The sequence below is a fragment of the Numida meleagris genome, chromosome 7 (assembly GCF_002078875.1).
Source record: "Numida meleagris isolate 19003 breed g44 Domestic line chromosome 7, NumMel1.0, whole genome shotgun sequence".
Lineage (NCBI taxonomy): Eukaryota > Metazoa > Chordata > Aves > Galliformes > Numididae > Numida > Numida meleagris.
In genome coordinates this window covers 8,524,762-8,547,520 of record NC_034415.1, presented here as the reverse complement: position 1 = coordinate 8,547,520, position 22,759 = coordinate 8,524,762, and the positions used below count along the sequence as shown (strand labels likewise).

The following is a 22,759-nucleotide window of genomic DNA, read 5'->3' as shown; positions in this document are numbered from 1 at the left end:
CTTTGAGCTGTTTTTGCAGTAAGACTACCATAACTGTGGTGTTTACTGGCATAGGAAAGAATGTGTGATTTGGGATTTTATGCTGTGTACAGCCTGACACTGTTCCCACGAACTATTCAGATGAATTGCTCTTGTTTTTCTAGCACCTTCCTCACACTTTTCTGTGGGTCTGGAACAGTGAGAATGGAGCACTCCCTTGAGCATGGAGTTTAAAACTCCATGATCTTAGAGGGGATGCTTGTCAGCACTGGCAAATCGTCACCTTGGCAGGTCCGAGACGCAGCCCTTTGGATGCTCTGCTGTCCCTTTTGGTTAGGAGGGAGCACAGCTGTGAAGAAACATAACATGTGAGTCATGATGGGAGGGCTGAAGAGCTGCACTCTCCTTTCCTCCAGCCAAGCCTAGTCAAAACATTCAGAGTTTGCTTTTGGGAGGACTAAAGCTTTCAGATGCAACACTCCACCAATTTTGGAGGTGGAGCAGTCCGTTCTGTTGTCTGAGCTGCCATCAGGGGATGTTCTTCTCTTGGCAGCGAGCAGCCTGACCGTACAACTCTTAAACTGGTATTTTTGCATCCTGGTTCATGACTTGCTATCAGTCAGGGAGGTAGCACTGATTGGGATTTTATGTGCCTGTTGTTCTCTTGATCATTGAAAAGAATCGTGTTGAAGAAATTGTTTGAGCTGTCAGGACCTCTAAGTGTTTGCAAAACAAGGGTGGTGCCTAGCAGCTGGTAAAATGCATGGAGGAGATAGCTGGGGAGTTAACCATAGAGTTAATATTCTGTGTTCTCTATGATTTGTATAATCCCTCTATTGCCCTTGGTGTGCATGCAAGCCTCCTGTAAAGCTTTTGTCTTTAGAAACTTCCACGAACACATCAAATACATGACTTTCTTGTCAGGCAAGGCTTGAGAATTTAATCTCTGACTTTACATAACAATTGCTTATACATGCCAGTATCTTCAAAAGCAGCGTACTTACCTTTGATAGAATTAACATTCTTCTTCCCTCCATTCTTCGTAACATGCACGCAATAAGGCTTCAGCTGATCAGCACTGCACCTTGTTAACCTTGAAGAGGGGACAATAAATTGTCGTGGCTTTGTTGTTCCCCTGCACTAATAATCCTCACAGTAATCCTCAAGCTCTGACTCAGCATGGGCAGCACTTGGATTCCTCAACTGTTTCAGCTGTGGTTTTGCAGCCTGCAGTCCTTACTCAGGTTTGCCCTGTGGCCTCGTTCTGAGGCAGAGGGGCTGTTTCTCCCCAGCTCGTGACAAACTCGTTTTGCTTCGTGACGGCTTTTGCAGTTTTACTTAGGTGTGTTTTTGCGTGCTGTCTTGTGAAGGAGAGCGTTCACTGCAAGTACCTCAAAATTCTCACAGTTTGGAAGGAAGAAGTTGCCAGAGGTGTAATTTCCATGTCGTGGCTGGCTCCCTGATGTTTCTAATTGCAGACTAGCCTAGCCACTTGTTCGCAGGTGTTTCAGTGCTGCAGTCTCGTTTGTACAACGTGGTGTCCGCAGGCCATCGTCGTGGTTTGGGGGCAAGCTACCACCGAGCAGTAGCAGCCATAGACAGCAGCAGGTAATGCAGAGCTGGGGTTAAACATGCCTCAGAATGTTGGGGAAAAGCGCTACAATTTTGTCAGAAATTTCTTAATTAGCATGAGCAAAGAACTTACTTTGTCTGGGTATTATTGCTCGTGAAAAAATCCTGCTGATCGTCTATTCCACGGCAAAACAAATGAAGTAGAAGAGTATTGGGGAATGGTAGGTCAGAGCTTAGCAATTTCTCAGTGGCACACATCATGCCACAGTGTGCTGTCCCTGAGATAATTATCAGTACCTTCAATTCTTAATTCTTACCTTAACTGAAAGAAGCAGAAGCTCCCAGCTCTTGGTTGTGCTACGTGCTGTCGCAGTTTACCCATATGCCATCTTGTCTTGCTCATAGGTATAAAGGGATGAGCCTTCAGATGTTAATGACTGCCTTGTCAGAGCCTACCATAGACAAAGCTCACTATAAAGCTGTTACCTTTTACTCTGTTTTGCTCTATATTCACAGTTGCTAGTGTTGGTTTTACCTAACATTTTAGATGAGATAGTTCATATCTGGCAACATTATGCTTCTCAGTCTTCACGGAAACCCAAAGGTCTTCAAGCACTTAGGCTTTGTAAATGATCGGAAAATATTTCTCTTGTATGTGCGTGGAATAAGAAAGTGGATTTTAAAAGGTGTTTATGTTTTAAAGGTTATTTGTGTTACCTTTTCTTCAGATTTTCTCAAGCAGACCACGTACGAAGTCGAGGCGTTCTTAGAAGCCATCCAGTTCTTCCGGCAGGAGAAGGGCCACTATGGGACATGGGAAATGATAACTGGCAATGAAAAAGAGGTAAAACAATATCTTCCTGATCTGGGGGGGGGGGCTTTGGCTGCTGCAGCTATGAGAATAGAGGCAGTTGTAAGGCTTCCTGGGAAAAAAAGATATTTTAAAAAAGAAAAATGCAGGAAATACTTGCTGTCTGCTGCATCAAGCTGTGCTCGATGTCCTTCAGCCTTTTCAGCTCTCCTGCAGATAAGAAATGTATTTTCTTCTGTTGCAATTACCTTTGTAACTAAGCAGTTTCCAGTGCCATCAGAGGATTTGAGGCTTTATGGAGGAGGGCAGCTCTGCCTATGTTTTGAAGAATCTCTTCATTTTGCTTTTCCCCGTTCTTTGCAAGTGCAGCATTAGTCCTGAGCAGATAGACTGGTAGACCTACTGCTTGTGCCAGCCTTCGGAAGCATTGCGCAGTAACAGCTACACTCAGAACGCCAAAGATTTGTGCACTTCAGAATGATACCTTGAGCTCAGGGTCAAGGTCTGTATTTGGGCACCTGAGTGAGCAGCTTTGGAGCGCTGATGTAACTCTGCCGATCCCTCTAGCATCACTCCAGATGTATTTTAGTGTGACTGAGACATTATTTGGGCGTATTTATCTGTTTTTTTCCAAAGCACTCAGCAGCAAATGTTTACTGTAGTACCATCTGCTGGGTGTTTTCCTTGGTGCAGTCTGCTTTCGCTTTGGGAAGATGGTAAAAAGTCTGACAGAGCTTTCAGGGTGCAGGGTTTTGTTTTGAGAAACCACGTTATTCATTTAGGAAAAGGAGACAGTGGGAATGCTGAAAAATGTGGAAAATGAAGAAGAATCTATAAGCAGTGTCTTTCCCAGAGCCACCACGGTGGGGGTCAGTTTCCGCTAACATCTGACAATAAATGCCATAATATAAGGAGTTTCATCATTCCAGTGGAGGGACTGAGAGTTTTCCTCTTCTCCCTTCCCCCCGCACGTTATGGAGCTGTTAGAGTGCTAGTTTCATTTTATGTTTTATTTTGCCTACTGCTTGCCAACTCTTTATTCATAACCCATATAGCTCAAGAGGACCATAATCAGAAAGCATCCAGACTAGTTATGCTATTATCCTCTTAGCCATATTTCATTCCCTAAATAGAGTGTGTTCTCATGCCTGTTTCGACCAAGTAGAAGAATTGTTTTAGGCAAATGTCCAAGCTAAGTGAATGGCTTGAAGCGAGCAGGCTACAATTTGTTGCCGTAAAAATTTCTGCAGAATGCCAATAAATACATTTACTGACATTGGTTTATAATGGCAGACTCTCCACAGGATGTGCTGAAGCAGTCATTAGCTCATGCAGCTCTGCCTAGGTACTGCAGCATGGATTTAGCAAAACAATTAGCCAGGAACTCGGCTGAAGAGCTGCCAAAATGCTGGGGGAGTTGTAAAAGAAGTTTCTTTCCCTGATTCTGTTTTTCTTCTTTTTCCTTTCTAATATTTTATTACTAACAAAGGGAACGCTGAATTGCAGATGGTATCTCTGGAGGTAAGTGCTGAAAGAGAGGATTAAAACAATGAAGGTTTTGACGACACATGTTATAAGCAGCAGAACAGCCACACGGTGAGAGCACTACACCACCACAGTGTTATTCCAGCATAATTCCATTGATCAGTACTATGTGAATGTAGAATAATTTATGTGCAAATCAAGGGATTAAAAAACCTAACCCTCCTGTGGTGGGTTTTTTTTTTTTTGGTCATTTATCCATGTCTTGGTGCTCCAGTTTGGGTTACTCATGAGATTTCTTTTAAGCAACTCGTTTGTTTAGGACCTCAGTTTGTCCAATGGTTTTGACAGCGGTTTGAGTCAGTGTAGCTGAATCCACATGGTGCTGCAGCGTAATCTGTAAGTGCTTCAGCTGTACCAAACAACATGAGGGTGTTGCCAACTACGGATACATTATAGGTGTATTAGTAAGTAGGATATTGGGTATTAGGTTTCTGTAGGGATTGCTTCATGCCCAGGAGATACTTAAGCTAAGCTATGTGGCATCCAGTCAGAGCCCTTCTTACTCCTGCTGTCTAATTTTCTGTCATTTCTCAGTTGTGTTCCCAGTGCATCATTGCACTGTTTTTAATACGGGAAAGGAGGATCACGTCAGCATAAAGGGAGCCTTTCTTGCACTTACAGAGCCTTTTGTTAAGTGTAACAGCTAGAGGAAGCAGTGATGCTCACTGACTTCAGCATCAGCTATGGCTAAAACCCACTCAGGAGGCTGTAATGGGAGGTTGAATGTCAGTAAACACTGGCACTGTATGCATAATGAAAATATAAAATTGCACAGTGCTCTTGCATTCTCTGTCAGCTCAGCCAGTGGCTGGGTGCATCATTGAGGACTTGTGCTGGGCGTCACTGAAGCAAGAAGAGGTGGCTTCAAATGTGCATTCACTTAGCATAACCCTGTTCCAGTATCACTGGAAAGGAAGGAGGACAACACTGTGAGACTTTATGGAAGCTGTTGGGCAAACCAGTAATTCTTCACACAGATTAAATGAGAAATGTACAGAACCTGAAGACGTATTTTGTCTGGTTGTTTTTTTTATAGAGTTCTTATGCCCCTCTCTGATTTACCAGATATCCACTGCAGCTCAAAGCTTTCAGGATGCTGTGGGCATGTACAATCAGGACAAATGAAGAGCCTTGATGAAAGGTCTATGTGCCATTCTGTATGGCATATGCACAGTAGTATTGCCTCTGTCATCATAAATTAGCAGCTGTGCCTCTGTAACTGTGAGCCAGTACAAATATACCTGATGCTATATATGAACAGAGAATGAAGGTATCCAGAAGAAATCTCCAGAAGATTTTCCTCCCTCTTCTGAATTATAAGTACAAGCAGTGACTGAACCAAGCAAGGGACTGAGGTCTTAAGGTCAAAATCAAGACACTTTGAGTAGAGAAAGTGAAGAATCCAGCATGTCTCTGGCACTGGTAGATGCCTCTGTAGGAAGCACTTTCAGAGACTTGAGATCAGCAAGAAATAGAAATAGGGCAGATCCTGTGATGAATATCTTCCTCTGCAGCCCCAGCAGATTGCCTTGTTGGCTGCACAGGAGGAGGAAAGGCCTTGCAGCTTTCTTGCAGCTTTCTCAAAACACAGATACAATGTCCACAAATGAAAATATGGGGAGGACAGGTTAAACTTTCAAAAAAAGATATGTGCCTGTGACCCTGTGTATGTACGGCCAGTTTGGTGCATCCATGTGGGATGAGCAAGAAAGGAGTTGTCATTCAGACCTAGCTAGAGGAGGTGAGAAGCCTGATGGAAACGCAGAGCAAGCGATTCTGGAGAAAGCTTGCTGAGAGAGAGCTTCTGAAATAGGTGATGGGAATGAAACCAGGAAAGTGCCTCGCACTGCTTGATTATTTCTGCATCAAGGAAGGCCGGCCTTCCTCTGTGCAAAGGTAGGGGAGGCTATCGAGAACTGCAGGGCCAGAAATAATTGAATTAAAAGGGGATCTGTGGAGGTTATCTGGCCAGTCCCCTGCTCAGAGTAGTTGTGCAGTTAACCTCAGAAGGTAGCCAAGGCTGGAGATGGCACAACTTCTTCTCATGTCCAACCTCATGGGGAAAAAAAAATTTCTTAATAGTTAATTATAATTGCCCTTGTTGTTGCTTGTAGCTGTCATCTTCACCCTTTCCGTGGGCACCTCCCAGAAAGTCTGTCTCTGTCTGCCCAACACCCTCCCATGTTTAGCAGTGGACAGATGCAGACAGATGTAGAGTTTGTTGACCACCAAGATGCTCGGGGCCTCTTCTGCAAAGCTGCTTTCCAGCCAGTTGTTACCAGCCTGTACAGCCTGTTCCATCCCAGATGTTGGACTGTGACTTTGCTTTTGCTGAATGTCGTGAGGTTTCTATATGCTCTTTTTTTTTTTAGCTTGTCAGGATCCCTCTGAACTGCAGCCTTGCTCACCACCATATTGACTGCTCCCCCACATTGGGAGCATTTGTATGCCAGGCTGACATCTTTTCTTTCTGATTGGAACCAGCTGCAAGCCCAAGTTTCAGCTTAGTTGCTGGTCTCAGAATGAGTGGTGCATCTCCTCTGAAACCACTGAGCCCTGCTGCAGGCTGAAGTTAGCAGTTTAATGACTTTTCAATACTGCAAAGAGTAATGAAAAGTCATTAAACTTCTAACTTCTGTTACTGACAGGGAAAAGTACTCAGTGTCAATTTAGAAAAATATAGCAATGAAAAATGGACAATATTCTTAAATAATAAAAAGCAGTTGGGACAATGGTAACTTTTCCTTAGTTTTCCTACGTGCCAGTACAAACACTTGAGAGGAGAGTTTAATTTTGTGGAATTTTTATATGTATTAAAGTTTTTCTGTATTTATACCAGCGTAGTTGTTTTACTGTCAAAAGTAATTGCTTGAAAAGTTCTCCACAAACTCCAGCAGCTCCTCATTTTATCCCTTTTGCCTCAGGATTAGCCTGGTGCTAATGAATCTTTTGGATCATACTATACTCATCCTTTTTGGGGAACAAAAGAAAAATCAGAGTAGAATTATTTGATCTATCCCAATTTCTGGATTATATTTCTGTCCCATATCCTGGTTTTCCTTGGATCTCTTGTTCTGGTGTGAATTGTGAAATTGGTGCTTACGAGAAACAGTCCTAGAGATCCACACTGGTACCTCCATATCTTGCTTTTTTGGATCAATTAACGTTCCTGATAGAAGCATCCTTTGGCTGTGGAGTCTTTAGAACTATTTCTCCTTGATGATAAGGCATCTGAGAGGGTGTGAGTGGCACAGAACAAGGTCAGCTAGGGGAAGCAGCAGCCAGTACAACAGCTTTTCACGTGTTTATTGATCCAGTTGCTCAGCTCATATCAATCATTTTGCCTCCATTGGGTTTCATGTAGCAATTTTGTAATAGCATGTAGTAGTAGATTTGAGTGGGCATCTTAGTTCAGCATCTTAGTTCATCTTTTATCAGTAATTGCACAGTCTTTCTAAGCTTTCCAGAGAGAAAATCTTCAGATGAAATTCAAAGAACTCTCAGTCATACCTGATGTTTTAAATGTGGTCCTCCTGGCAGCCTGGGACAGCCGGGCTGTTGTGTGTTTGGGGTCACCTGTATTTACACATCATTCTCTGATGCGAGTGCTCAGTTTTTAGATGAGGAACAGTGTGTGAACGTGTCATTTCCATCTCTTAATATAGATCTTGAGCAACCTTGTGATGGAGGAGCTCCTGCCCAACCTTCAGACAATGATCCTGCCTAAAATGAAAGGGAAAAGGAATGACAGGAAGCGGGCCTGGTTTGCTGTAAGTATGCGTATTTCCAGAGTAGTCTGTTCTCTTAATAATTGTCTGTATGTGCCGAATCTGATCTTCACTTATTTATTTGAGTTCAGTTTGTAGAAGAAGCTTATGGCTTGGTCCAGCAGCAGGTTGCAGAAGGATTGAGTACCCTGAAAGAAGAGTGCAGAGATTTTGCAAAAACTCTTGAAGGCACCATTCGCTCGGACATGGATCAGATTCTGAACTCCAAGAACTTCTTAGCTGGAAAAATCAAAGGTTAGTAGGGGAACAGCCATGTTTGGGAGCAATTCTTTAGTGACAATTTCATCAGCTGCTGAAGCATGCTTAAACCAAAGGACTTCTTAACATGATTTTAAATGAATGTGAAAAAATATATAATTTTCTATGAGTATAAAAAGGAGTGTAAAAAGTAGGCAGACGTCAGTTGCTGTTGCTTAAGTTAGTCAATAAATAGCTGGTAATTTAGGAGCGGGTTTAATAAAACTGGGGATGTTTTGTGGTGTTCTCACACAGCAGCCTAGGATGCTTTCATGGAACTGCAGAGTACCGAGGTCAGTTAAATCCTCATAGAGGCAGCATGGCCATGCTTTGTGCAAACCACTGAGCGTATATCTATTCTGGCAGCTTCCCTTTTGTCAGCTCTCACAAAGCCCCCAACCTGCTACTTTGATTTGGTGGGGCATAAGAAAAGATGTTTCACTGTCACTCAGAAAACTCTTCAACTCTCATCACCACTGTCATCTCTGAAGAGGTGTAACTCCGTGGAAAAATACAGAGGCATTTAATCCGTTGGGAAGTAGATCAGTTCAGATTACTCTTTTCACTGTGTATCTTAGTGGCTTAAATTGCATCCATTTTATGTATTATCTTACACTCCAGCCACTGTTTCTGAGCCTGCCCAGAAGTGCTGTGCCGAAAATATCCAGCCGTTCCTCACATCCATATTGGAGGAGCTCATGGGTCCCGTGAGTTCTGGGTTCACTGAAGTTCGCTCACTTTTTGATAAAGAAGTCAATGAGATCATCCAGAACTTCCAGAAGACAAATGATATCGCAAAGCTAAAGGAGGTAAGACAAAAATACAACTGGAGCCTTTCAGATTAGCACAAGGACTTCCTAGCTAGAGCTTGACTAACAGCAGAAGTTGCTTCTCCAGGTGGTAGTACATTACTGCTTGGCTTTGTGGTCTAGAAAATCATGTGGTATTTGTGCAACCGCAGTTGTAGATATCTGAATCTGTTTTATGACCACTCTTATGTTCTCTATTAAAAATTGGCTTCTGGTTGCTTTTTGAAAAAACCTGTTCTTCCTCCACTGGAACACAGGATGTGGATCAGCTTATGAACCTGCCATTCAATTCTGTGAAGATGGAGCCCTGCTATCTGAAAGTGAATCTCCTCCAGGAGCTCCTTCATGACCTCAAGAGTCGCTTCAAGGTGTATCACATTGACTTTGTGGTTCAGAGGACACAGAACTTCATGCAAGAGGTACTGTAAAAACCAGTTATTCCTCCTGAGAGAACGGGTTAGATTTGTCCTTCTAAGCTGCTTCAAAGTAATCTTCATAAAGAGCTGTGCAAGAGGCTCAGAATATACATCAGTCAAAGTGCAGATAACAAAATCTAAGAAAATCACAGCTAGAAGCTCATTTTCATGCTTATATTAGTGAGGTTGCTTGTGTGCGAGTCTTACAGTAAGACACAACAAGTTTGGATGGATCGTGTCTTCCCATGAACCTTGACATTCTGAATTCTCAGTGTCTCTGCACCCTGCCAAAGAATTCATCAGAATTCAAACTCTGATTTCATATCTGAGCCTTTTAGGAGAACGGTCCCAAAGTGCTGCCCAAATAAAATGTCTTTGAGTAAGTGAAGGCCACAACTAAAGACAAAGAACTAAACAGAAAGTATATCCCATACAAATCAAGTTAGGGTTTTGGTTAGTTTTTTGTTGTTGCTTCTTTCTGAAGGGAACACGAGGAAAAATTCACAATAAATAAGTTAAATGAAAGCAGAAGTTATTCTGTTAATGCCGTTACTGTTTCTCTCTCTTTAAGAGGCTGTTATTTTTCTCATAAAAATAGTAAGTAGTTCCACTTTGTGTCCATGGGCGTTTATTTTATTAACAAGTAAGGTCAGATGTTTCTCATGTAGTTTTAATACAAAACAAGCATTTGGCTTAACTCTAACTGGGGTGGATTCTTCTTCTTTAACGCACAGTTACAGGCTTGGGAGCTTGGCCTCCTCTAGTGGTCAAGTTTGGGGAATTTAGGAGAGAAGCACTCTGTAAATAAACCAGCTCTAGTGGCTTCGCCAGAGGCACACCAGCTGATGATTTGCTTCAAATAAAAATGCAAATAAGAAGTGAGTCATTTCCCTGGGAATCAGCTTCCGACTTAACTCTACGTTGTTTGTGTCTGTTCATTGTATGGGAACACATGGAGTGCTCAAGCCTTTGCTGTGCTGCCTCTTGGTGCACACACAGATTAAGCAAACTTCTGTCTTCTCCATTTCTATGTAGACTAATAATTAATAAAAAGGAAAGCTACTAATTTTTAACTTTTTTAAAAAAAGAATTATCTACATTATTAATTATCAAGACCAGTAGGATCTGATAACAGTCAATGGGAGTCTTCTTGTTAGGATAATTCATTTTGTCTGCAGCCTTAATAGATAGCCACTGGATTCCACTTCTTGTTGCCATCAGTTTGGACAGTGACTTGAGATTAAATCTATGCAAGAAAGCTGTTATATCAGATTAAAGATGCTAAGGTTTAATTTCCTTTATTTAGTACAACATTTCTGTACGTTAGACTTTAGTGTACTGAAATAGAGAGTACCAGCAGCAAGACATTTTTGGACAATATAACTGAATCTGCTCTGAGGAAGGTTGCTGAAAGAACTGTTCAGCAGGCATGCTGGTATTGACCCAGCTTTTAACTTCAGACAGGAGTTGAGGTCGTTTTATTGTCTTATGCTCTTGCAGTAGTGTAAGAGAAGTGTTGCAGTCTAAACTAGACAAGGCTTTTCTTCCCCTTCTACGCTCATTTGAAGAGCTTGACAATATGTATGGATTCTAAGCACGTTATTTTTTTTCTCTGCTTCGCCTCTCAGAAATACAATTGAAGTCAGCGGTTACATTTAGCAGACTTCTTCGTGTGCATCCAAATGTTATGTTACTGGCCTTTAACAGATTTATTTTATTTTATTTTATTCTTCTTAGCTGATGGAAAACGCAGTTTATACTTTTGAGCAGTTGTTCTCTCCGAGTCGCCAGGCAGACTCAGTGAAAGTCGCAACAACCCTTGAAAAAGTCAAGCAGAGAGTGCTGAAGGTAAATGTTACAGCTTTCGTGCAGTGAGACCTCGGGTTGCACCTGTCAATGACTTTGTCTTCGTATTTTAAAGAAGATACCTTTACTCTGCTGGGATGTACTGATTTGGTGGCTTTTAGCAAAGCTGCTCATTTTGAGGGGTGAAACTTAGTTCTTGGCAGAGAGTTGTAAGACCATCTGCATAGGCAGCGCTTTTAATTACAATTAAATCAGCTGTGGATCTTAGTAGATCACTTTATATTAGATTTTGTATTAGCCTGCCCCTAGAATTCGCTATCCTTAGTGATGGAGTACCGGGGGAGAGCAAGCACAGGGCTGTTTCTAGCCTAGGCAGAAATAATGAAGGGAAAAGATTCCAGATTTTCCCTGATCTCAGAGAGTTTTTCCACAAGATGCAGTAACCTGCGTGGGAATCAAAACTCCTGAATGTGCCCGTGATATGGTATCCATTGGGATTTGCCAGTCACCAGTTACAAGAGCCAGTTCTTCCCGTGAGTAGTGAGTAACACTGAGCACCATTGGGCTTGTTTCTCTTTTTGTCTGTTTTTAACAGCAATATGATTATGACAGCAGCACTGTCCGCAAGAAGATATTTCAAGAAGCACTGGTGCAGATTACTTTGCCCACAATGCAGAAGACGCTGGCTTCAACATGCAAACCAGTAGGTCACATTTCTGCTCTTTGATTTTAAAAAACAAGAACCTAATAAAAGGCCGGGAGAGATTAACACCTTGGCTGTAAATCCTAAACTGTGTAAAGCTGTTTCCTCTCAAGGAGTTGCCTATTTGGATAAATGGCATTTAGATTTGCCAGGTTGTGGGCTGCTATAGCAGCAGGGTAGGAGATGTGAAGATTTCAGCATACAGGGAAACTGCATTTACAGCTTGCTTTCTCAAACATAGCTGCAGACCTTTGCCCATCCCCATTTCATTTGTTCCCTAAGGAGCTGGAGTCCCCTCAGTCTAGATTTCCCTCACTGTCTGACAGCTGCAGGGTTAGGTTATAAGCTTGTCCCTGTATTCAGCACTGAGAGGCCCCAGTGTGACCATACATAGCCTCTGCTCAGCACCTCTTTCAAAACCAAATGCCTGTTTGGGTGACAGGAGCACCCAACAGGCTGTGGACTGGCGCTCAGTGATTCTGAATTGAAGTAATTGTGTCAGCAGTCAGGAAACAAATATACAGAGGCTATCTCTGTTGCCCTTATGCTGTTGGTAGGTCAGTACCCTGCAAACAGCTGCCAGGACTCCATGGAGATGGTATCAGTGTGGCTGCATGAGGAGCCATCTGGAATGCTGTTCACCTGGGCTTAAATTAAATAGCCTTTGCCCTTCTTGCAGACCATGCATGTCCTCTTGTGTGCTCATTATAGCAGATGGAAGATGACTGCCCTAAGCTGTCTCTGCCTCCCTGACCTTTTGTTTCCCTGGTGTTCCTTCTATCCTCTCCCCAAAACAATAGTATAAACTCTTTGCAACGTCAGCGGGTCTTGTCTATGCAGGAGAGTGAGCAAGGAAGGAAAAGCATTTCATCCCCTCGAATACAGAGAGAGTGGAATCCCATCTAGTGCCCTTGCCATAAGGGATGGAGGAAGCAGCGATGGTGCAAACTTCCCACCAGCCTTCTGAGTTCATGCCTCTGCAGCAGCGAGCAGCCAGCTCTGAAAGCAGGTGTAGCACAGCTGACAGGCCCAGCCTGCTCTTGCCCTTGTGCTAGGAAACTACCAGATGTTAGGCTGTAGGCACCTCTAGTGGGCAGGGCTCGCTTCGTTTTCTTTTTATAGACAACCAAGCTGCTTCCTAGTGACCACGACTCAATTATTGCCTGGATATAGCCTCTTACATCTAAACCACTAAGCTCAGTGTGGTACACACCTGCTACAAAAAAACAAAACCAAACTCTGTATCTCCCATGCTCCCTGTAGATTTGCTTCCTTGCACAAACAGTGAGGCGTTTCCTCACCAGCTCTTTCTTTCAGAATTGTTTATTATAGTGCAGATGGCAATGATCTGCAGTGCTTCTAAATGTAATTGTAGTGCGAGAATTGTGTCTGATAAGTGCATAATTAATTGTGAAAATACATACTTCATTTGCTCATAGTTGAAAAAAAGCATTGCGAGACATGCTAGATGCAGGTGCCCTATTGAAGTAAGATGTTCAAAATCTCTCAAGTAGGTGCATTTTTGTTCTCCTGTTCCTTTCTTGTGTGTCTGCACAGGAGCTGCAGAAATACGAGCAGTTCATTTTCGCTGATTACACCAGTGTAATCCAAGTAGAGAACGTGTATGAAGAGATTTTATATCAGATGCTGCTTGAAGAAACCCTGAAAGGTGAGAATGCCCTTGAGTGACAGTGATAACCTTCTGGCCAGAGGCTGGTGGTTAGCTATTGCTTCAGGGCTGCCCTGAGCCCTAACTTGGCAGTTTCAGAGCCAAGACCCCGCTTTCCAAAGACTGGGGATTACAGTGCTACACTGTTTGGATTCAGGTCACCGAATGTGCAGCAAGCCCTAAAACCTGAATCCATAGAGCAGCATTACTAAGCTCGGGAAACTCAGAATGATAGCATGGCACAAGCATATTTCTAACAAAGTGTAATTATGCCAGCTTCACTTCGTCTTGATTCCCCGGGCCAAGGAGTGAAATCATGCTTTTATTTGCAAAGACCTGGTGACATCTAATGGCAGTGGAAATGAATTTCCCTAAATGAAATGTACTGCCAAATGCCATTTCCAGCACATCACTGTTGCCAGTGCAGCATTCCCTGCAGTCCTCTTTGCTTGTGTGTCCAAAAATTAAACCGTGCTATGGCATATAAAAATATATGAAATATTTGTATCTCTCTGGAATGGTCTGCCTATCTACATGCAAGATAAAAGACAAGCTTCTCTGTATTGTCCACTGCCCCTTTGTGGCACTCCTATTCCAAAATATCAGTCTAATGTCTAATGTAATGAGTACACTTCCTTTCATGTATTCAGCGTAACTACTTCTGCATTTAAACATTACCTTTTTGCACCACAGATCCTGTAGTAGTTCTGCATTATAACAATTCCAAACTTAGGTCAATATTGAAGTTCCATTATCCGAAACAGAAAAATTCTTCCTCTCCCCCTCAAAAAAAAGACATGCAAATTGAAAATAAATTGAAAACAAAAATTACTGTTGTCTGTAATATCAAAATGTATGACATTTGAAACTCAGGGAAATGCTGTACCTTCGTCAGTGTGCCTTTGCCAGTCTTTCCAACCAGTTTCATATTTCTGTTCTATTTAGTGATAAAAGAAGCCGCCGTCCTCAAGAAGCATAACCTCTTTGAAGATAACTTGAACCTGCCCTGTGAAAGCGTGTCCAGTTTAACTGACCTGAAGACCCCGTCAGGGTCAGCACAAACCACTCCCGCTAAGAAGCCTTCTACCGCCAGAATGGAAGCGTCAGATACTGAAACCCAAAGTGAGGAGACGCTCATCGTGACCGAAAAGATTCTGTGGGAGAAGGATCCTGAGGATGGAAAGCCATCAGACAAAGAGGCGGTCATTTCTGTTAGTATGGTTGGTAGTGAGACAAGCAAAAGCGAAGACGTGGTCGTTACGGATATCAGTGACAAACAGGAGTCCCTTTCAGCTACCCCTGCAGAACAGGAATTTGCAGAGGGAAATACTCCCTTGGGGAATGAAAGCATGGTGAAAGCAGACTCTGTAGGGGACACTGAGAAAAAGCTTAAGACACAGCAAGAAGCTGTGGAGGAAGAAGTAGCGTCTGGGACTGAAAATGCATTGAGAGATGTCGGTCCTGAAAAAGAACTTAAGGTACATGAAGGAGCAGCGGAGGAGAAGGTGACTTCTGAAAAAGAAAGCGAAGTGCAGGAAGAAGGTGTTGAGATAAAGCTGACTTCCCCACCTAATAGAACAGCAGAAACAGAGATTTTAGGAAATACTGAAATGAAAATCAAGATAGAAGAAGGGGTTGCAGAAGAACCGTCGCAGAGTGAAAATGAAAAGGATAGTGAAAAAGAAAGCAAAGACCAAGGAGCAAGTACTGAGATTAGAGTTGCTCCCCAGGATGAACACACAGGGAAAGAAGCATCTGGGGATGATCCTGAGAAAGAAAGTAAGTCAGAAGTAAAGAACTGTGAACCGCTTGATGATGTGAATGAGATAAGGAACTTGCTGATGGTAACGGTTGAATTACCAGCTGATACTCCACCTGAGAAGGTAAAAGAGATTTGTGAAGCTGAGATTGTAAAGTTGCAAGAGTATGAAGGGAACAATGAGATAAGCAAAACGGCTGCAGTAGAAGTTCAAGTGAGCCAGACGATGGTGAGTAAAGATGCAGCAGAATGCACGGAGTTCAAGGAGGACCGGCCGTCTTCATCTAGCTGTGGGACGGATGGTACCAAGGTAGGGAATGTGTCCAAGGTGGGCCGCAGCGTGGCACAGGCAGAATGGCTGGTGGAAATCTCAGATGTGCCTCAAGAGGTAAAGTCAGAAGTTGAGACCAAGCAAAGCGTGTGGTACACAGACGCGGGAGGCTGTGACAGTGATAGATTGCATCCGGAAGAACACGCTGAAAATGCATCTGAAGACAAAAGATTAGGTGGGGAGGAAGGAGGAGCAGGGAGTAGCCATGCTGGCCTGGTGGAGGTAGGGACTGAGAGCTTTTTTAATAACCTTGCTGAAAATCCAGTTGCAACACAAGTGCCCATTGTGAATACAGAAGAGCCAAGAGCAGGACTGGTCGATGTGCCGTTTCTGTCGGTGGCGGAGCAGGACAAGGCTCGTGCTGTACAGGTCGCAGCAGGTGCTGAGCCTGGGGAGAGCGAAGGGAAGCCAGAAGATGAATCATCTTCTTCACATGTGGAAATAAAGAGCTCGGAAGTAAATAATGCTTTCACACAAGAAAACAGGGAAGATAGTTCTGTACAGCAAAACCCTGAAGAGTAAGAAGCATTTTTCAGCCCAACCCTCCGGGATTTATTCGCTCCAGTAATCGCTGTGTAATCATGAATACATACTTGAACCAGATCTAGAGGAAATGGGTTGCACTGTGGTATTACCAGCTCCTGCAGTTTTGTCACAAATCCCTTCCTGAGTGATGGGTGATAGATTTCTTTTCAGTTAAAGCCCTCTGTTTAAAACCAGATCACTGTTGGGAAACCTCATCTTTCACTTCAAATTTGCTGCCTTTTATGATTATAGAAAAGTTTGAAAATGTGACCACTGAATGCTTCAAAAGCAACTCATCCCTGACTAGAAAGTTATTTTAACAACGTAATATTTAGGTGTTTTAGCAGGGGAGTAGCTCATGGTTTTTACATGCATGGGTTTGACAGTACTGTTACAGTTCTTAGGTGGTTGGTACATAGGTTACTATTCAGTATGTGCATGCAGTATATGGGAAATAAAATTTTTAGTAGTTAAGCAGGACTAGATAGTTAATTTAGTAGGCTGCTCAAAAGCTACGCTCTGTGCAGAGTCTGCCAACTGATTACTTAATTATTTTGAAGTTTTAACAGGTATTAAAGACAAGCAAGTGTTCTAATTTTTTTTTCTTATTGCTATATTTAAAATGGGGGAAATATGGGAGCAGGTTTCTCAGTCCCACTCTGCACTTCTGGGTTATTTAGCCTTCCAGAGCACTTTATGGCTATTTTATTTTATTTTATTTCATGGAAGGGAAAGATGAGGATGTTTACAATAACCATTAGGCAGCATCTTTTTGCTTTACTTCCCACCATAAAATATACTCACTGCTATCTAATACAGAATATTAAGAGTCCTGCCATTTACACTGTACTGACTTACATTAGAGTTACCCAGTTTTGTAGGCCTTTTTAGGTGCATACACAACATCTTAAATTGCAATATTTGTGAAATATCATGATTGCTGCATATAATTTCTAATACAGATGTTAACCGAAGCGAAAATCAGCTTAGGGTTATTCACTTGTGCTTAGATTTTGGAGGGCAGAATCACATTTTGAAAGCAGTGATTAAAATGAGACCTGTTGCTTTTGTAGCCAGCATATTGTCATCAAATTGTGACCTATGCACAAAGCGGCTTATAAGCGTTATTTGCACACACAATTTAAAGACTGTGCACAAAAAAAAAAAAAAAAAAAGCTTGGAAATGAAAACAGCGATTTAACAAAACGGGCTTTAGCGATCAAGACCACACTTCAGAGGTCATTTTAGGGCACCTTAAAAATTTAGCTTGAGGTTTCTGACTCTTTCTGAATCAGTATAAGACAGGTCAGGACAGCAAGATCAATAAGTAAACACAGTAAGTAAAATTTGCACCCATAAAGACATGGGAAGAAATAGCAAACTGCCAAAGAGCATCATACTTACTGGCATTTAATTTTAACAGGCTGTAAGAAGTCTATTATGTAGTGCTATCAAAATCTGCTATAATACTAACAGAGAATGGACACTAGAGGAACAGGCAACCATCACTGCTTATGTGTGCTGAGTAGATTGACCGAGTGGAGTGTCACCATTGTAAAATAAACACAACTTCTGTTCATTCCAGGAGCCATACTGCAGCTTACAGACATCAGCGTCACGTATCTTTTCCTTGCAAAAGTCCTTTTCAGTCGTTTCCACTTTGTGCAAAATTACTCACTTGCAGACACATACAGACCACTACCAGCTCATTAGCTCATTTTTTTTTAACAAATCATTAGTTATTGGACCATCAGCTTTTTATTTTATAACAAATCTGTAGTTACTTGTCCTTGGTACTAAACATTAAGTGAAGCTCACCGTGGTGAGGGGCTCTTGTGTCTTTTGTGTATATTTTCTTATATGTTCTGGTGATCACAAAGAGATGAGGCCTTGGGATAAGGCAGGAACACAGCCCCACAGTTACGCCAGGCCACTGACAAAAAAAAAAAAACAACAAACACTGCTCAGTAATTTTTACTGCTTTTTGCTCTCCCATGGGAGAAGCCCTTTGAGGAAGGGCCACGCTGGGCCCGGTGTGGACGCGGCGGGGCTGGGGGTGCTTGTGGGGGTCCTGGCTGCCCCAGGAAAGCTCTGGAATGTGATGTGTGGTGCTTGTAACTCGATCAGATGCTTATTAAACCAATAAAGCACACTCTTCCCTTCCATTGCGAGGAGGGTGTTGTTTTGTGTGGGATCCCCTCAATACGGCATGCTGCTTTTTTAAACAAAAGGACTTCAAGCAATAACCCACCCTGCGGGCTGTGCTTCGCGCCCGTGCTCCTTTCTGGGGAAAAAAAAAAAAAAAAAAAAAAAGCAGAAAAGCAAAAGGGGGCGGAAGAGAGCAGAACCCAGAGCGAGGCGGGCGTCTCACGATTGCGAACTACATTTCCCAGCACGCACCGCGGGAGCCAGCCAGCTGTGGGGTGGTGGCCGAGCGCTCCCGATGCACGCCGGGAGCTGAAGTCCTGGCTGCCGCGCATGCGCTCCGCGCAGCCCTCTCCGCCCCTCCTTTTGTCCACGTCGCCCCTCGGCGCCAGGCGCGCCGCCGCGGTCACGTGCTCCGCTGCGCCCTCCCGTCCGGCGGCTCCGATTGGCCGAGCGGAGCGGCGCGTGCGGGGGGACCCGGAAGCGGCGGCTCGAGGCGGTTTCCCTGGCTACGCCAAAGGAAAGCGCTGGGCCGGGCCGGGCCCTTCCGCCTGCGCGTCTGCGCCGGGAGCCGGGGCCGCCGCGCCACGAGGGGCGGGCAGCGGGCGGAATGGGCCGCGGCCGGAGCCGGAGCCGGGCCTAGCGGCGGGCAGGCGGGCGGCCATGAGCGGAGCTGCGGGCTGCCGGGGCGGCGGCGGCGGCGGGGAGCGGGGGCCCCGCTGGAGGAGACCGTGGAAGCTCCTGGCCCTCGGCCTCCTCTCCGCCTCCTCCGTGCTGGCGGCCGCCCCGGGCGCCGGAGCCATGAGCAAGGAGGAGAAGCGGCGGCTGGGGTGAGCGCGGCCAGGTCGGAGCGGGGCGGCGGGGAAGGGAGCGGGCGGCGGCGTCCCCTCAGCGCGGAGCGGGCCGGGCCTCCCGCCGGGCACGGCTCTCTCGTCCCCCGGCTCTGCGTCCCGTGGCGGCCGTGTCCCCGTGCCCGGCTACGCCGGCGGGTGGGTGCGCTTCTGGGTGAGGCGGTCAAAGGTGACTGCGAGCCCGCGGGCTGGCTGCGGCCGTGCGGCTGCACCTGAGGAGCGCGTGTGCGGCCGCTGTCGTGGAGGTGAGGAGGTGAGCGCGTACGTGTGGTCCTGCCCGCTGTCGGTGCTTAAGGCCAATGACAGCGGGCCCTATTTCATAGCGCATCGCGAGTTGGAAGGGGCTCACGGGGATCGCTGAGCCCAGCTCCTGCCCCGCAGCACCACCCAACCCCAGCCCCTCTGGCTGAGAGTGGTGTTCCATCTCGGGGCTGTGCCCACCGCCCTCAGCCTGTGCTGAGGGTGATCACGATACAGATCTGTGCAAGAGGCCCAGAATACACCTCAAAACCAAAGGGAATCGCAGCTTGAAGCGCATTTTCATGTTTATACGTTTACGAGAGTGAAATTGTGTGCAAGTCCTTCAGTTAAGGTACAACGATTTGGGGAGGACCGTCTGTTCCCCTGAACTTTAACGTTCTGAATTAGAATCGTAGATCCCATTTGGTTGTCTGTAAGAAGCTGGTTCGCTTTTAGCATGGGTGTTAGTCGACTGGTAAAGACTGCAGTACAACTGGCAATGGATTGCACTGCGTGCAGCAGCATTGTTCTGACAGACCTTGGATGAACTGCACAGGGTGACCTCAGTGTATTGCTGGGGCAGCTTCACCCCTCGCATCAGCTGCGGAGCAATGATGCTATATGTGCTAGAGCCTTTCAGTTATGGATCATTAGGTATAAGCTGCTATGGAACTCTGGTCATATTTGCAGTTGGTGAGGTTTTGCAGTGTGGGTTCTCAGGGTACTTAGAGTGAATTGTGGTGCATGTTTTCCTCATGTGACTACATAATGAGTTTAAGCTTTACTGTTTGGATTAAAACTTTTGCATTCACAGCTTGAAGTCAGTGCATCTGATGCCCCTGGCATGTGCAAGCGATGTCCCGCTGCTCTTCGTGTCTTGTGCCATTTATGAATCCTAGCAGGCACTCTGTATATCTGCTTAATGACAAGATCATGACAGCGATGATTTCAGCAAACATCCCATAAATTTAAATTGCATATAGAGAGGCAGCAGTTGCGAGCAGCTTTCTGAGCGCTGTATCACAGAGCAGCGTTGCGTGCCGAGCCCTGGGCTCAGGCTGCAGCAGCAGGTCCCAGCGAGATGTGGCCCCTGAAGCACTGGGAACCAGTGTCCCATACGTTCTTCTGATGGCTCGGTGCTCTGGGGGACTGGAAATCATGGCTCAGCTTCAGCTCATTGAACTAAATCAGTAATTTAGAACATAATTTCTGTCTCTTTTGTGTTTGGTCTCATCAGCAGAGGTCGTGAATGATGTAGGTGTAGCTTAGAAATCAGCATGCCCTTTTGCCTTGCAGGGCTCCTTTGTCAAACAGGTACAGCTGGAAGCAGTGCTGTCCCTCTGAGAAACAGCAGTGCCTTGTATAGTAGCATTTCTCACCTCGACTGCTTTTCTAACATGTAAAATAAATGTATCTACAAGGATCTTCTTTACCATATGCTTGCCAAGGCTCCTAACGCAAGGAAGTTCCTCGTAACTTATCTGAATCACGGACAGGAATTTCTGCTGTGTCAGTTGGTTTTAGTGTGGGTGATTACAAGAAGAGCATAACTCTATGTGCTGGCTGTTGCTGAGCCAGGAATGCGTCCCATCTCCAGCTTTCATGTGTGGTGACATCTACAGCTGTTTAAGAGGAAGCACAGGAGGCAGAAGGAGAGTTCCCACGTGAAATACTTCACTTCAGGTTTGGTGAAGAAAAGCTTGAACAGTAGCCAGCTTAGGAGAAACTCTTTTGCCTTGTTGCATTTATGTGAATAGAGTGCCCTGCTAGAGTAGCTGTAGCTGAAACTCAGGTGCTAAATGTAGTACATCTTGCTGTTAAAGGACGCTGTAGGGCAGACCACTAATGTTTTTTTTTTTTTCCCTTTCTTTGTTTTTTCAGAAACCAAGTGCTGGAAATGTTTGATCACGCATACAGCAATTATATGGTAAGGAAAGTACCTGTTCGCTTATTATGATTAATTCTTAGGGCTGACCTGGGAAAGAAAGCCACCTACAGTACATGATGTTCTACAGGAGCAGCAGGAGGGTATTGGGGAAAGCAAAGCTGAAATAAAGAAGAGCGTCTACACCATTTAGAAGGAGTTGAACAGATCTGACTCGGGCAGAGAGATGTCAGAAGGGTAATGGTGGATTTCAGAATGGTAGCTGGGAACTCTGTCTGTAGACATCTGATCCTGGAGAGTACGGGTGGTTCCTATTTGTTTTGTGGGCACAAACTAAGTCAAATACTTCTTCTAAAGGAAGCTGTGTTACATTCTTCTACAAACAAGTACGCTTTGTAGAACAGAGCAGGAAGAAAAGAAGATTTGACGTCTAATCTGTGCATTCTCTCCTCTTCTGAGGATGTGACTGTCATATGACAGCGAGCCACACTTGCTTTGGTTTCTTCTCATGTGGCTTGTGATTTTCTGAGCAGGTGTCTTCATGCTCTGAGTATGCGGGGCCAGTTTGCAATCTAATCAACTTTGGACTAGGTTGGCTTAGGTTAGATGTGTTCACGAGTGAAGAATTGCTTGGTGCACTGACTTTCTCAAGTGAATTATTTTTAAACATACTCTGAAGTAATACGTTACTGAGGAGAAGCTGTACATGTGACTAATATAAAATATGTGTTCTTACTGAGCTTAGCAAAACAATCCTTGTGTTCTCTGTGGCTGAAACCTCTCTTTTAAGTTGCACCTGTTCCTGCAGGACAGACGTGTCAGTATCGTGCCACGTGTCCCAACTTCTATATCATGACTGTACTCTTTAAAACACAGGGAGGCTTCAAAGCTTGTCAATTAAAAGTGTATGTGCATTATGAGTGGCATAGAATTAATGGGTAGAAAGCCAAGCAAGAGTGTTTTCATTAGTTGCAGTTCCCTTCTGAACATGAAGTCTTGCTTTTGGGCACCTTGCAGTTCAATAAGCGTCAGGCGTCTAAAAAGACGATGGTTTGTAACTGGTTACCTGGGTCTGTTGAATTCAATTGGCTTGATTTTCTAATGACGTTCTGAAGGAAAAACTGGTAAGTACTCGGCCAAACTGGACAAAAAGGGGTGTGGTGGTAGAGGGGCTCTGTGGTCCTCCTGTTTGCTGTGATAAGCTGGGAGCTGGTCGGTGTCTTGCCTCATCTGAAGCGAGAGAAGCTCTAATTAAGGAGAGGAATGACTTCAGCCATCCGGGAAACTCTGAAGCCAAAAGGATATTTACTTGCCATGTAGGCTGGAGCGCTGAACAAACAGAAGTGTGGCTTGTTTGTTCAAAGCTGAAGCAAAGATTAGGGTATCGGACTCGATTCTTACAGCAAGAAAATAGAATATTTTTGCAACTGCTTCTGAAACAACCAGCTGAAAAGCTTTGCTTTTCTGTTTCTATTAATAAGTGCTGTAGAACTGAGTTTGCTGGAAGACTGAGAATTCATGTTTGCATGCACGGGGAGAACTCCCTTTCCTGTTCGCTTTTTGTTTTTTCACAAGGCAGCAGGAGCTTTGAGCAAGAAGCTGCTGGTTTTTTTCAGTCTTTCAGCAATATTTATAATAACTGGGCTGTTTCCTTCTTGACTGTCAGGTGGGGTGTGTGGGAACATCCA

At 44.4% G+C, this 22,759-nt stretch overlaps 2 protein-coding genes across 2 annotated transcripts in view; both read left to right on the top strand.

Annotated features, from left to right (window-relative positions):
• Positions 1-18,115, top strand: part of FAM129A (family with sequence similarity 129 member A) — a 57,565-nt gene extending 39,450 nt beyond the window's left edge. Inside the window, exons 6-14 of the mRNA XM_021405557.1 lie at positions 2,280-2,395; positions 7,573-7,677; positions 7,767-7,929; positions 8,554-8,741; positions 8,999-9,160; positions 10,895-11,005; positions 11,559-11,666; positions 13,224-13,335; positions 14,281-18,115. Of these exons, the coding sequence (XP_021261232.1) occupies positions 2,280-2,395; positions 7,573-7,677; positions 7,767-7,929; positions 8,554-8,741; positions 8,999-9,160; positions 10,895-11,005; positions 11,559-11,666; positions 13,224-13,335; positions 14,281-15,947 (2,732 nt within the window). The 3' untranslated portion in view covers positions 15,948-18,115. The remainder of the gene's footprint in view (positions 1-2,279; positions 2,396-7,572; positions 7,678-7,766; positions 7,930-8,553; positions 8,742-8,998; positions 9,161-10,894; positions 11,006-11,558; positions 11,667-13,223; positions 13,336-14,280) is intronic.
• The window catches only part of EDEM3 (ER degradation enhancing alpha-mannosidase like protein 3), a 28,382-nt gene continuing 24,332 nt past the window's right edge, over positions 18,710-22,759 (top strand). Inside the window, exons 1-2 of the mRNA XM_021405558.1 lie at positions 18,710-18,925; positions 21,068-21,113. Coding sequence (XP_021261233.1) covers positions 18,759-18,925; positions 21,068-21,113 — 213 coding nt within the window. The 5' untranslated portion in view covers positions 18,710-18,758. The remainder of the gene's footprint in view (positions 18,926-21,067; positions 21,114-22,759) is intronic.